At 39.9% G+C, this 15,949-nt stretch overlaps 1 protein-coding gene across 3 annotated transcripts in view; it reads left to right on the forward strand.

Annotated features, from left to right (window-relative positions):
* LOC126440344 (molybdenum cofactor biosynthesis protein 1-like) overlaps positions 1-15,949 on the forward strand; it is a 205,336-nt gene that overhangs the window by 118,538 nt on the left and 70,849 nt on the right. For all 3 annotated transcript variants that reach the window (XM_050090632.1, XM_050090634.1, XM_050090633.1), the window contains one exon: positions 7,993-8,217. In XM_050090632.1, the coding sequence (XP_049946589.1) occupies positions 7,993-8,217 (225 nt within the window). The remainder of the gene's footprint in view (positions 1-7,992; positions 8,218-15,949) is intronic.

The following is a 15,949-nucleotide window of genomic DNA, read 5'->3' on the forward strand; positions in this document are numbered from 1 at the left end:
AACTCGTTTAAATTTTGGCAGTTCTGTATGAACACATTTGATATGTAGTGGTAGAGCATTGAACAGCTTAATGCTGGAGTAGTAAACTCCTTTTTGTACCAGAGTGAGACGTTTCATTTCTAAATGTAGATTGTTTTTGTTTCTGGTGTTATAACCATGGAATTTACTGTTGTCTTGGTAGATGGAATAATTTTTGCACACAAAGGTCAGCAAGGAAAAAATATACTGTGAGGCAGTTGTTAGGATACCTATCTTCCGAAACAAGTGCCTGCAAGAGTGTCTTTGATTAACCCCACACGTTATTCTGATTGCTTTTTTTTTGGATGGTGAAAACTTGTTTTGCAAGTGGTTGGTTCCCCCAGAATATGATAGCACATGACATCAATGAGTGGAAGTAGCCAAAGTAGGCAACCTTAATAGTGTCGACTTCAGCCACTGAAGAAATTACCCGTAGTGAAAATGTTGCCGAGCTAAGTTTTTTACATAGATGAAGAATGTGAACTGACCAATTACATTTACTGTCTATGTAAGCACCCAGGAATTTTGTTTCTTCAACTTTCTGTATTGGTTGATCTCTACATTTTATGTCAATTTCATTGGGATTACTTTGTGATGTATGGAACCTCATATAATGAGTTTTATCTGCATTGAGTGAGAGACGATTTGAGGAGAAACAATTTAAGATGTCATTAAAAACAGTAGTTGTAGTTTTTTCAAGATCATGATCAGTCAAATCGTCAATTAGAATTGTGGTATCATCGGCAAACAGGGTAAATTTGCTGTTTGTCTCAGAACAAAGAGGAAGATCATTAATAAAGATGAGTAAAATCAGTGGGCCCAAAACGGAGCCTTGAGGCACACCACACGTTATCATGCCCCATTCAGACGAGGCAGGTTCTCCAGAAGAGCCATTTAGCATTACAGTCTGCTTCTGATCCTGTAGATATGATTGTAGCCACAAGCCAACAGTACCACCTAAACCATAGTATTCTGCCTTTTTCCAAAGAATTTGGTATTTTACACAGTCAAAGGCTTTCGTAAGATCGCAAAAAATACCCACTGGAGACATTTTTTTGTTAATGGCTTCCAAAACTTGGTTGCTGAAAGAGAATATTGCCTGTTCAGTACAAAGACCGGCACGAAAACCAAACTGATTTTTGCTTAAGATACTATGGAATTTGAGATGGTCTACAATCCTCCTGTGCATGAGTTTTTCTAGAACTTTCGAGAAGGTAGTTAATAGGGATATTGGGCAATAGTTTGTAACAATGCTTTTATCCCCTTTTTTAAAGAGAGGAATCACTACAGCCAACTTAAGTCTGTCAGGGACAATCCCATCTTGTAGGGATGCATTGTATATGTTGCATAAGGTGGGACTAACAAATTTATAACAGTGTTTCAGTATTTTACTAGAAATATTGTCCACACCAGCAGAATTTTTGTTTTATAATGGTCTAATTACTCTTATGACTTCGCTTACAGTAAATGGAGATAAGGATAACTGTGGGATTCTGTTGCTAATAGCTTTCTGTAGGAGGGACAATGATTCTTCCATAGAACCATTACAGCTTGTCTTCTCTGCTGCTCTCAAAAAGTGGTTATTAAATATTTCTGCAACCAACTCAGGTTTCTTTATGATATTGTCCCCTGTTTTAATCTCTACCTGAGACATGTTCCCTGTTGTCCTGCCAGTTTCCCTCTTTATTACATTCCTTATAGTTTTAATTTTATTTTCTGAGCTTTCAATTTCTGATTTTATGCACATACTTTTAGATTTATTTATAACCTTCTTGAGAATGCTACAGTAAAGTTTGTAGTGTTGTCATTTCTTTGGATCATTACAAGTCCTGAGAGAACTGTATAACATCCTTTTTGTTCTACAAGATGTTGTTATCCCTGTAGTGATCCAAGACTTCTTGGCATTGCCTATATGACTATTTCTAACTACTTTTTTTGGGAAAGATGGACTCAAATACAGACATGAATTCATTTAAAAATGAATTGTACTTTTTGTTTACATCTGTTTCCCTATCAACTCGGCTCCAGTCTATCTCTTTTAGGCTATCACTGAATTTTTTAAGGCCCTGTTCATTTATTATCCTAAAAGATTTCCAAGAATGCTCGGAACTGTTGCACACACTGATGTAATTGAGCCTAAGCAATTGACCACCATGATCAGAAAGGCCAAGGATTGGATGTACAGTGATCTCATTCCATGTAGACTTATCTATAAATATATTATCTATCAGACTTTTACTGTTAACAGCAACCCTAGTTGGGAAATCTACTATTGTCATCAGATTATAAGACTCCATTAAATGTACTAAATCAGCTTTACTATTGCTCTCATTTAGGAAATCAACATTAAAGTCACCAGTAATTATCAAGTTCTTGGACTTTGAGTACAGTATGGATAATAAAGAGTCTAAGTGCTTAAGAAATACATTCAAATTCCCTGAGGGAGATCTATACAGTGCTAACACTACAGCCGTGAAGTCATTTACAGTAATCTCAACACCACATACTTCAATTTGTTGCTCTATACAATGGCTCTTTAAATCTAATGCATTGTAAAATATGTTGTTTTTTACATAAATTACCACTCCACCTTTTTCCATGATGGTTCTTGAGTAATGCGCTGCCTGACACACAGTATTACTTGGTTAGTACATCACCACAAACATATGGACCGGGACTGTACATGCTTTGACAGTTTGCTACGTCTCTCTCTTCTAGGACTGACATGGTAGCTGCCTTGCATTTCTTAATGACTCTGACCTTGTCAACCACAAACCGAATCTTAGTACAGTCATGATTTCCCTGAAGAGATTACATGACAGCAGAGACTTGTAAAATTGTGTTACCCATTTCTCTAGCCAGTGAAGATTCATTCTATACCTTCAGATACAGTGTCATTTAGGAGTAGAACAGCAAGAAATACGTAGCTCCTCTAACAGTAATGACAGTTTATCACCTCCCAACACTACATGTGCCAATGTTTCAGTGCATTTTTGAATATGTTTGTTAACAGATTCATCAACACAACAAAAATTTACGATCTCAGTAGCATCTTATTTCTTAACTCATACTTTACTATTCATCAGAATCTTCATCGCTGCTCTTTGATTCGTCAGAGCTCCCTGCTGTACTTTGTTTTATTTCATAGTCAGAATTAGTTGAAATACCACCTACCGTATTTACCCAAATCTAAGCCGCACTCAAACCTGAAAAATGAGACTCGAAATAAAGGAAAGAAAAAAAAAAAAATTCCCGAATCTAAGCCACACCTGAAATTTGAGACTTGAAGTTCAAGGGGAGAGAAAAGTTTTAGGCCGCACCTCCAAATCGAAACAAAGTCGGTCCATTGTAATATGAGACACAATTTAGGTCGAATGAATGACGATACAGCTACAGTAGTTTGGTTCGAGTCGTAAGCTTAGCAGTTAAGCTTTACCAGGTAGCCTTTGCTATGCGTCAGGCGCTCCATCCGTATTTATACTGGTACCCTTCCTTTTTCATGTGCTTCATCTGGTTTGAATCAATTGCTTATTTTGCTTTGATCTGATAAGTGCCGTTTTCCTTGTTATAGGCGTTTATGTCACTCTAAGCTGAAAATGCATTACTGTACTGCTGTACTGTGTCATGCATTGTTTGTTGCATTCTGATAGTGCGTGTTTGCGGCCTGTCGTCACTCGTGGCATGGCTTGCTTTTGTGCTAAAAAAAAAAAAAAAAAAGAAGAAGAGTGAGAAATCATCTCATTAGCGAAACAATGGCAAGAGACTACTATTTGTTGTTCCTTACACTGCTGCTTTCTTTGATAATGATCAACAAGAACCAAATAATAGACTGCGTATGATAGAACATGTTCTGAACGAGAGTTAGGTGAAAATATTTCTCCATTTGAAAATCTTTGCGGCCGCTTCTTTAGTACATCAAATTCTGCACAGAAATTAGAGTCATCTTGGATATAAAAATCTAGTCAGTTGCCGTGCTTCATTTCTGACTGTATCACTATTAGGCATAAGAATAATATGAATATAAACATGACACGATACGTATATTCCTCCGCGTTTGCTGTTGTCTCACTCTAGTTTCGTAGTTTATTAGGCAGACAGGATTTAAATAAGATAGCAGCAAACACGAAAGAATATGTGGCAAAATGTTTATATTCGTATTACTCTTATGATGAAGAGAATACTGCATGTGATTCACATTTCATCAGGTTCCTATTAGCAACCGTCTCTTCTCACAGGTAGGAAAAAATTCAGAACATTGAGTTGGCCATATTGACAAACATCCCAAACAGTCTTGCCGGTCGGATTTTCGTAATACATTGAAGTTCTGCTACATTCGAAGATGAACAATACGGAATTTGTATTTACTTCGTTGGATAATGTATGAAAATTGTCTTCCACCTTTTTTTTTTTTAATTTATTTACTGACGCAGAGGTTTTGGCGCCAGTATTTATCTTTGTGCCTACGAAGCATGCCTGTGTAGCGCTACATATATTCGACGGCAGAAATTAGTTCTTTCAGCACCTACTGACATTTTTCAGAACTTCCACTTGCTTTGCACTCGATTCCAAGCCGCATGCGGTTTTTTGGATTACAAAAACCAGAAAAAAAGTGCGGCTTAGATTTGAGTAAATACAGTACATCCTCTCCTTTGGATTCAACTTCTTAAGTATTATATTTCAAGTCAACACCTGCTAATCTGTGAGACCGAAATGATGAGCCATACTACTCTATTTCACTGTACCTGTATGTTTCATTTGTATAACATTTTATTCCATCATAGATGCTGCACTTATAGTTTCATATATGCATTGCAGCAGCAGACACAATAAAAGTAGCAATCAGCAGTGCTTAGTTTGTTGAATGGGTAAAAAATATGCCATTGTCCCAGTTCCACATATCCCCAAAATTTGATTCTGCCAAATTCTGTACTCTCTGAAATCGAATGTTTAATCCAAAGATGAAAGTGAACAAGTTTGATGCAGTATTGCTAATATTGTTTATTACTCATCTTGCTGAATGAAGTGCATACCGTATCCTTTCTGAAAGGTTTGCAGAAGTAATGCACATACCAGTTTTCTAAAAACTTACATTGAGATTGTGCTCTCCTTCCTCTTGTACAAATTAGTAGAGCCCTTCGGATTACTCCACAATATGCCTCTTGGCAAGGTGGTAACGACAGTATTATGAAAAGGATAGATTGGCACTCACTGTATAGTGTAGATGTGTTGCTGGCAGGGGGGGGTGGGGGTTGGGGGTGGGGGGGAAAAGGAACACCACCTATTATTAAACACGTAAGCTTTTGGTGCAAACCCCCCCCCCCCCCTTCCCTCACACACACACACACACACACACACACACACGCACACGCACACACATGCGCGCAAATGCAGATCACACATACATGACCACTGTCTCCGGCTGCTAGGGCCAGACTGGAAGCAACTGTGCATCATGGGAGAAACAACGGTCGGGTGTGTGTGTGTGTGTGTGTGTGTGTGTTTTTTTTGTCCACTTTGGAAGAAGACTTTCTGATGGAAAGCTTACGTGTTTAGTAGTCTTTTTGTTGTGCTTGTCTGTGACCTAACATCTCCTGTATACAGTGAATAGCAATGTATCTTTTTTATAATATGGTCATTACTCCAGCCTAGATTTCTATTGTTTGTTGCCTTTTAAGACCTTATAAAGACAGTTACTGACAATTTCTTTTTTCTTATTGGGGAAAAGTAAAACCATGTGGGGGCCAGACGTAGATTGTAAATGAATATGGAATAGAGTATTTTTATTCTCCCTGTATGCAGTGTCAATAACGTCACCTCACACACTTCATTTCTGGCAGCACCTCCTTCTCAACACATGACTGTCCCCCACCACCTCACCATAGTCTTCAAGTTATATCCTATAGCACTTCTGGGTGGACAAATAGATGAAGGATGTAGTTTAAAACAGTATAACTAAACTTAAAAGTCAAACTGCCCTTTTATAGAGACTGCCATCATTATTTAAACATACTAAACAACATCAAAACAGTCAAAAGAAATTTTTTTTCAAAAGAGCGGAAAATTGTAGTGAAATTCATGAGAGGATTGTTTTAAATTGTTATATCTTAAATCAATAAGTATGTCAGCATTTCCCAGGATTTTCTGGCTTAATTAAGACTAGGTCATGCCACCACAGTGGTCAGACAGTGGACTTGACTTCCAGAGGACAACGGACCCGAATCCCATCGGGCCATCAAAATTTGGGTTTTCCTTGATTTCCCTAAATGATTTAAGACAAATGCTGGGATGGTTCCTTTGAAAAAGATGACATTCGGCTGAGGAAGCTAATTTCTGTGGCATGTCTGATGACACAGTGCTGGTGGAAGCACAAGTATTTCAGAGCACACCATTCATTGCACATTGTTAAACATAGGGCTCTGCTGCAGACAACCCCTGTATGTTCCCATGTTGACAACACAGTTGAATTACAATTTCTGTGGCTCAGGAGCATTGAGATTGGGCAGTGAATCAATAGAAATGTGTCATCTGGTTGAGTCATTCGAGTTTTGCATTACACCTACTTGACGGTTTTGTGCACATACACTGTCAACAGAGTGAATTGGTGCTTGAAAGGTGCACTTTGCTACAGACTTAGGCCAGTGGGAGCAATATTATGCTATGGAGGACATTCACCTGGTCTTCTATGGGTCCTGTGGTAGTAACTGAAGGCTCCATAACAGCTTTGTTCTGTGTGAACATTATTGTGCACTGTCCGCACCCTGTCCCTAATGAAGGTGACATGTTTCAACAATATGACTTTCAGTGTCACGAGGCCAGAATCAAATTCACCCCTTCTGAATCTGATGGAATACATCTGCGATGCTATCAGATACCAGTTCTGCACCCAGAAACCACTGATCTCCAATTTATGGGAATTACATGTCCTGTGCTTAGACATGCGGTGCTGCATAATGCTGGGAACATACCTCACATAATGCTGGGAACATACCTGAAATTTGTTGAACTTGTCCCACACAAAATCACTGCTGTATTGTGTTCCAACAGTGGACAAACACATTATCAAACAGGAGGTCATAGTGTTTTGTCTCATCAGTTTATATATTCAATGCTTGAATGAAAGGTGTGCTCTTTTCCTTTTTTCTGCCATTGCGTGTATGTGTAAAGCAGGATGTTCTACCATTTGGGCTTGTTTATATGATGGCTGTCAGTGTTACCACCTGCACAGATACTAAATGCTCCTTTTCTGAAGACCTTTTATCTTGAGAACACTTTCAACTTTGTTTCACAAATGGCAGCACAGTTTCATGTAATTGTTAAAATAATACTTTCAGCAAAAGATGTGTGCGTTGGAGTGGGGAAAAAGATTGGAGATGTATGTAGTTTAATTTTCATAAATTGTTAAGAAGGTTAACAGCTTGGCATGCTAAGATAAATTCAGACATTCTCTAAAAAGAGAGAAAAAGATTAATTTAACAGAATCAGTGAGGTATACAAATATAACAACAGACTTGTAGAACCATTATTTTGTAGGTTAGATTAGATTAGATTCAGCTTTTGTTCCAAGACCCAAAACATGAGACGATTCTCATGGGTGAGTAACATGCCAGAAAGTATAACATAAAAAATATAAAACATTTGAATACCCTGATCATTTGTCAGGAGATTGTCAAACTAGGTGAATACAATACAAACTGGAACAGCTAATATTTTCAGAATTGATACGCTGTCAGACTGAAACATTGTTATGCACTATTCATAAATTTATCAAACAAAAAGTACATAATCTTGACTGTTATGACAAAGTGCTCTCAGAACTGAAATCTAACAGACATTCTTATTTAAGCTGGCCTAACAGCCACTGTTAAGATATTCATGTATAGAGTAGGATGAGTTGCCTATCAAAAAGTCTTTCAAACTCTGTTTAAACCATGCTTTATCTGATACCAAGTTTTTAATGGTGTCTTTCTTCCACAGATAAATTGTGTTGTAATGCGAGGTTTTAATGAAGATGAAGTGTGCAGTTTTGTGGAGTTAACAAAAGAGAAAAATGTTGATGTAATATTTATCGAGTACATGCCTTTCAGCGGCAACAAATGGAATGATGGGAAGATGGTCTCATTTAGTGAAATGGTCCAAATAATTAGAAAGCAGTGGCCTAATTTTGATCCTCTGCCCAATGGGCCCAATGATACCTCAAAGGTACGTGCAGTATTACATATGAACATACATTGAAAATAATTTAATGTTTATGACTTACTACCAATCACAATAATACTTCACATCTGCTGGTGGTATGAGAGATGGACTGGTTTAGTTACATATTTCTCATCCCATTCAGTAAGTCTGTCCTGGCCTGGGTTTCTCTGCAGCTTTTCTACAACTCTCCCCATTTCCTAAACCTTGACAATCCTTTTCTTTCTTCCCTTTTCCGTCCCCTTATTGTTTCTGCCAGAAGAAGAAGCCACTGGCTCCGAAAGCTTGCACATTTCCATAACTTTAAGGGGAAAACATTCTTTTTCACTTTTTTGGGTTTTTACCTGATTATAAAATTTGCAATTTTCCAAATAAAATGATATGTATATTACTTATAAACTTGCGTGGGAAGTATTTTATTTTATTTTCTAAAATATAATCTACACTAGTTGAAAATGTTAAAATTTTGACACACATTACTTCAAGACCTAATAAAATCGGTAATTTTTTATATACAGGGTAGTCCATTGATCGTGACCGGGCCATATATCTCACGAAATAAGTGTCAAACGAAAAAACTACAAAGAACGAAATTTGTCTAGCTCAAAGGGGGAAACCAGCTGGCGCAATGGTTGGCCTGCTATAAGGCGCTGCCATAGCTCAAACTGATATCAACTGTGTTTTTTTAAATAGGAACCCCATTTTTTATTGCATATTCATGTAATACGTAAAGAAATGTGAATGTTTTAGTTGGACCACTTTTTTCGCTTTGTGATAGATGGCGCTGTAATAGTCACAAACATATGTCTCATAATTTTAGACGAACAGTTGGTAACAGGAAGGTTTTTTAAATTAAAATACAGAACGTAGGTACATTTGAACATTTTATTTTGGTTGTTCCATATGTGATACATGTACCTTTGTGAACTTATCATTTCTGAGAACGCATGCTGTTACGGCGTGATTACCTGTGATTACCACATTAATGCAATAAATGCTCAAAATGATGTCTGTCAACCTCAATGCCTTTGGCAATACGTGTAACGACATTCCTCTCAACAGTGAGTAGTTTGCCTTCCGTAATGTTCGCACATGCATTGACAATGCACTGACGCATGTTGTCAGGCATTGTCGGTGGATCACGATAGCAAATATCCTTCAACTTTCCCCACAGAAAGAAATCCGGGGACGTCGGATCCGGTGAACGTGCGGGCCATGGTATGGTGCTTTGACAACCAATCCACCTGTCATGAAATATGCTATTCAATACTGCTTCAACCGCACGCAAACTATTTGCCGGACATCCATCATGTTGGAAGTACATCGCCATTCTGGCATGCAGTGAAACATCTAGTAGTAACATTGGTAGAACATTATGCAGGAAATCAGCATACATTGCACCATTTAGATTGCCATCGATAAAATGGGGGCCAATTATCCTTCCTCCCTTAATGCCACACCATACATTAACCTGCCTAGGTCGCTGCTGTTCCACTTGTTGCTGCCATCATAGATTTTCCGTTGCCCAATAGTGCATATTATGGCGGTTTAGGTTACCGCTGTTGGTGAATGATGCCTCATCGCTAAATAGAATGCATGCAAAAAATCTTTCATCGTCCTGTAATTTCTCTTGTGCCCAGTGGCAGAACTGTACATGACGTTTAAAGTCATTGCCATGCAATTCCTGGTGCATAGAAATATGGTACGGGTGCAATCGATGTTGATGTAGCATTCTAAACACCGACGTTTTTGAGATTCCCAATTCTCACGCTTTTTGTCTGCTACTGATGTGTGGATTAGCTGCCCCAGCAGCTAAAACACCTACTAGGGCATCATCATTTGTTGCAGGTCGTGGTTGATGTTTCACATGTGGCTGGACACTTCCTGTTTCCTTAAATAATGTAACTATCCGGCGAATGGTCTGGACACTTCAATGATATCGTCCAGGATACCAAGCAGCATACATAGCACACGCCCCTTGGGCATTTTGATCACAATAGCCATACATCAACACGATATCGACCTTTTTCGCAATAGGTAAACGGTCCATTTTAACACAGGTAATGTATCACGAAGCAAATACCGTCCGCACTGGCGGAATGTTATGTGATACCACATACTTATATGTTTGTGACTATTACAGCAGCTGGCTGGAGTGGCCGAGCAGTGCTAGGCGCTACAGTCTGGAAACGCGCGACCGCTACGGTCGCAGGTTCGATCCTGCCTCGGGCATGGATGTGTGTGATGTCCTTAGGTTAGTTAGATTTAAGTAGTTCTAAGTTCTAGGGGACTGATGACCTCAGAAGTTAAGTCCCATAGTGCTCAGAGCCATTTGAACCATTTTTGACTATTACAGCCCCATCTATCACAAAGCGAAAAAAGTGGTCCAGCTAAAACATTCATATTTCTTTACGTACTACATGAATATGTAATAAAAAATGGGGGTTCCTATTTTAAAAAAATGCAGTTGATATGAGTTTGACCCATGGCAGTGCCATCTACCAGGCCAACCATAGCGCCATCTGGTTTCTCCCTTCAAGCTAGACGAATTTCGTTCTTTGTAGTTTTTTCATTTGATGCTTATTATGTGAGATATTTGGCCCGGTCACTATCAATGGACCACCCTGTAGAAAGCTGTGGATTGCTGTGTTATAAAGGTTAAATTATGTGTTTGTATTGGTAGCTCTGTCAAAAATAGTATCGTATCTTTTCATAGTATAAACATGCTTTGTATATCGAAGTGCTAACATTTTTCTGAGGAATAGTGACGAATAGACTGGTAAATCTCTCAAAAAGTATGACTCCAAAATGAAGTGTTTTTAAGAAATGTGGGTTTCATGGTAATAAATTTTTGAATAAAGAGAAACATTGTGTTCAGCATGTGGTGTGTGAAGTTACAGACAATGAAATACTCGCAAACTCATGAGTATCTAGAGAAACACCCATTAGTGCTTCGAAGATTAAAATAAAACATAGTGATAACACAGTTATCTCAAAAGAAAACTCATGTAAATGGTAGGTTAGGTTATATTCTGATACATCTACACATCGTAACAGGGGTGTTATGTGAATGTGTGTGTTGTACGTATGTGGAGGGCCAGTTAGTTTACATGAAGACATTGAGGTATCAAATGGACTAGCCAGGAAACTTATCATTAATTCTGCCAGTTGTAAATATACTCATTCATTTTGGAGTTCTGATAAGTGTAAAGATAATTATTTTGAAATAAATGTTAGGTGGTTTTATGGATTGAGAGCTATTGGCAAAGGACACACTGCAGCAGAAACAATGTGTGTCGTGATGTATATGCCACGCCCACTTTGTAAAATGGACAAGTATGCAGGATTTATTGGAGCTGCTGTGAAATCCACTGCATGTGAGTCAATTAAGGGTGCTGCAAATGAAGCTGCTGAAATAAACGATGGTATGATTGACATATCAGTAGCTTTTGGGGCACTTGGTAGAAGCGCAGCTGAAGTTCTAAGAATTCTGTTGCTACAGTGACCAGTGGTGGATACTGGAAAGCTAATAGATTTCCAGATTTTAACCAAACATTGTTATAAGTATAAATCAGGTAATGAAGAAGGGCATATCTGTGACAGAAATTATGAAGGACAACTAGTCGTACGGAGGCCTGTGCAGCTGTTGAAATGTATAATCGATCTGTAAACTAAAGGGGAGTGTGTTACACTAAGTTCTTAGGTTGTGCAGACTCAAATGCATATAACAGTGTAGTAGCCACTCAGCCTTATGGTGAGAAGCTTATCACAGAACTGGAATGTGTTGGTCATGCCCTCCTGGATCTGGTTCATGGTGCAATTACCGCAATGCCCAGTACTCAAACAGGTCATACAGCCATAAACATTATATCCCAGCAGCAGTTGTGGATATCATAAAACCTGTTTACAGAGACCTGGCAATCCTGAATTATTGAAGAAGTGTCTGCATTGTCAGACTCAAAATCCCAATGAGTCGTTCAATAATCTTATAGCGTCAGTGTCGTCGTAACTGCCGTCTGCGTCACGTCTGCTGTGCAGCGAGCTATGCTGATTTAAGTATTAACTCTATTTTTCTTACTTGTAACTTCTTCTTCCGTGTGTTTTTGCTTTTAGGAAGCTTTAATTGTCGAGTGCTAGTAACAGTGTTCCATAGATTTTGTGTTTGTTTTGAATACAGTCAGAGAAAGTCCGTATAGTCAGCCATAGTGCCAGTAGTGCTAGTGTTTGTTTTCAATACAGTCCAGAGACAGGTAGTGCTATTTTCATTGTTTTCTACAGGAAGTGTCTAGTAACCACAGTGTAGTCAACTATCAGCCGCCTTTAGTGAATTAGCAGTCTAGTTATAAGTTGATTAACTCTCTACAGTAAATTGATTTCTTAAGATGGATAGGATGTGAGACTGCTGTGTACGGACACAGGAGGAGCTGGCCACTGTTCGCAAACAGCTGAACGTGTTGATGGCCGCGGTTAGCCGTCTTCAGGCAGTGGTGAGTCTGGTGCGTTGCATGGTACACCCCAGGTGTTACATGCTTCACCCACTGACCCTGCTGTCGACACATCTTTGCGGATACCGGGCGCGGTTGTGCCACCCTCTTCCCAAGGGGAGTGGCGGGTTCAGCGGCGTTCGCGGCGCACGAGGTGGAGGGTCAGTGTGGAGGCTGGCCGTGTGGCATCGCCCGTTCTGCCTGTGAGTGGACATGTGGCCACTCCTTCAGCAAGGTCCGAGCAGGCACATGGGGGGAGGGGTTTATTAGTTATTGGGAGCTCCAACGTTAGGCGGGTGATGGAGCCGCTTAGGGAAATAGCGGAAAGGTCGGGGAAGAAGGTCAGTGTTCACTCTGTCTGCTTGCCGGGGGTCTCATCCGAGATGTGGAGGAGACCGCGCCGGCAGTGATAGAGAGCACTGGGTGCACCCGACTGCAAATTGTTGCTCATGTCGGCACCAATGACTCCTGCCGTCTGGGTTCAGAGGTCATCCTCAGTTCGTTCAGGCGGTTAGCGGAGTTGGTGAAGGCGGAAAGCCTCGCGGGGTGGAATCTGAGCTAGCTATTTGTAGTATCGTTCCCAGAACCGATAGTGATCCTCTGGTTTGGAGCCGAGTGGAAGGCTTAAACCAGGGACTCAGACGATTCTGCGGAGATCTGGGGTGCAAATTTCTCGACCTCCGCTATCGGGTGGAGAAATGTAGGGTCCCCCTGAATAGGTCACGCATGCACTACATGCAGGAAGTGGCTACAAGGGTAGCGGAGTATATGTGGAGTGCACATGTGGGTTTTTTAGGTTAGAGAATTCCCTCCCTAGGCCCGACAAGACACCTCCTGAGATGCGGCAAGGTAGGAGTAGACAAAATGCAACAGGGAATAACAATATTAATGTGCTAATAGTAAACTGCAGGAGCGTCTATAGAAGGGTCCCAGAACTGCTCTCATTAATAAGTGGTCACAATGCCCACATAGTACTAGGGACAGAAAGTTGGCTGAAACCAGATGTAAACAGTAATGAAATTCTAAACTCAGATTGGAGTGTATACCGCAGAGACAGGCTGGACAGTGAAGGGGGAGGCATGTTTAAAGCAATAACAAGTGCAATAGTATCGAAGGAAATTGACGGAGATCCGAAATGTGAAATAATTTGGGTGAAGGTCACGGTTAAAGCAGGCTCAGACATGGTAATGGGATGTCTCTATAGGCCCCCTGGCTCAGCAGCTGTTGTGGCTGAGCACCTGAAGGATAATTTGGAAAATATTTCGAGTAGATTTGCCCAACATGTTATAGTTCTGGGTGGAGATTTTAATTTTCCGGATATAGACTGGGAGACTCAAACTTTCATAACGGGTGGCAGGGACAAAGAATCCAGTGAAATTTTTTAAGAGCTTTATCTGAAAACTACCTTGAGCAGTTAAACAGAGAACCGACTCGTGGCGATAACATATTAGACCTTCTAGTGACAAACAGACCTGAACTATTTGAAACAGTTAACGCAGAACAGGGAATCAGTGATCATAAAGCGGTTACTGCATCGATGATTTCAGCCGTAAATAGAAATATTAAAAAAGGTACGAAGATTTTTCTGGTTAGCAAAAGTGACAAAAATCAGATTTCAGAGTACCTGACGGCTCAACACAAAAGTTTTGTTTTAAGTACAGATAGTGTTGAGGATCAGTGGACAAAGTTCAAAACCATCGTACAATATGCGTCAGATGAGTATGTGCCAAGCAAGATCGTAAGAGATGGAAAAGAGCCAGCGTGGTACAACAACCGAGTTAGAAAACTGCTGCGGAAGCAAAGGGAACTTCACAGCAAACATAAACATAGCCAACACCTTGCAGACAAACAAAAATTACGCAAAGCGAAATGTAATGTGAGGAGGGCCATGCGAGAGGCGTTAAATGAATTCGAAAGTAAAGTTCTATGTACTGACTTGGCAGGAAATCCTAAGAAATTTTGCTCCTATGTCAAAGCGGTAGGTGAATCAGAACAAAATGTCCAGACACTCTGTGACCAAAAAGGTACTGAAACAGAGGATGATGGACTAAAGGCCGAAATACTAAATGTCTTTTTCCAAAGCTGTTTCACAGAGGAAGACTGCACTGTAGTTCCTTCTCTAGATTGTCGCACAGATGACAAAATGGTAGATATTGAAATAGATGACAGAGGTATAGAGAAACAATTAAAATCACTCAAAAGAGGAAAGGCCGCTGGACCTGATGGGATACCAGTTCAATATTACACAGAGTATGCGAAGGAACTTGCCCCCATTATTGCAGGAGTGTACCGTAGGTCTCTACAAGATCGTAGTGTTCCAAAGAATTGGAAAAGGGCACAGGTCATCCCCGTTTTCAAGAAGGGACGTCGAACATATGTGCAGAACTGTAGACCTATATCTCTAACGTCGATCAGTTGTAGAATTTTAGAACATGTATTATGTTCGAGTATTATGACTTTTCTGTAAACTAGAAATCTACTCTGTAGGAATCAGCATGGGTTTCGAAAAAGACGATCGTGTGAAACCCAGCTCGCGCTATTCGTCCACGAGACTCAGAGGGCCTTAGACACGGGTTCCCAGGTAGATGCTGTGTTTCTTGACTTCCGCAAGGCGTTCGATACAGTTCCCCACAATCGTTTAATGAACAATTTAAGAGCATATGGACTGTCAGACCAATTATGTGATTGGATTGAAGAGTTGCTAGATAACAGAATGCAGCATGTCATTCTCAATGGAGAGAAGTCTTCCGAAGTAAGAGTAATTTCAGGTGTACTGCAGGGGAGTGTCGTAGGACTGTTGCTATTCACAATATACATAAATGACATTGTGAATGAAATCGGAAGTTCACTGAGGCTTTTTGCGGATGATGCTGTGGTATATCAAGAGGTTGCAACAATGGTAAATTGTACTGAAATGCAGGATGATCTGCAGCGAATTGATGCATGGTGCAGGGAATGGCAATTGAATCTCAATGTAGACAAGTGTAATGTGCTGCGAATACATAGAAAGAAAGATCCCATATCATTTAGCTACAATATAACAGGTCAGCAATTGGAAGCAGTTAATTCCATAAATTATCTGGGAGTATGCATTAGGAGTGATTTAAAATGGAATGGTCATATAAAGTTGATCGTGGGTAAATCAGATGCCAGACTGAGGTTCATTGGAAGAATCCTAAGGAAATGCAATCTGAAAACAAAGGAATTAGGTTACAGTACACTTGTTCGCCCACTGTTTGAATACTGCTCAGCAG

The sequence above is a fragment of the Schistocerca serialis genome, unplaced genomic scaffold (genome assembly GCF_023864345.2).
Source record: "Schistocerca serialis cubense isolate TAMUIC-IGC-003099 unplaced genomic scaffold, iqSchSeri2.2 HiC_scaffold_1362, whole genome shotgun sequence".
NCBI lineage: Eukaryota > Metazoa > Arthropoda > Insecta > Orthoptera > Acrididae > Schistocerca > Schistocerca serialis.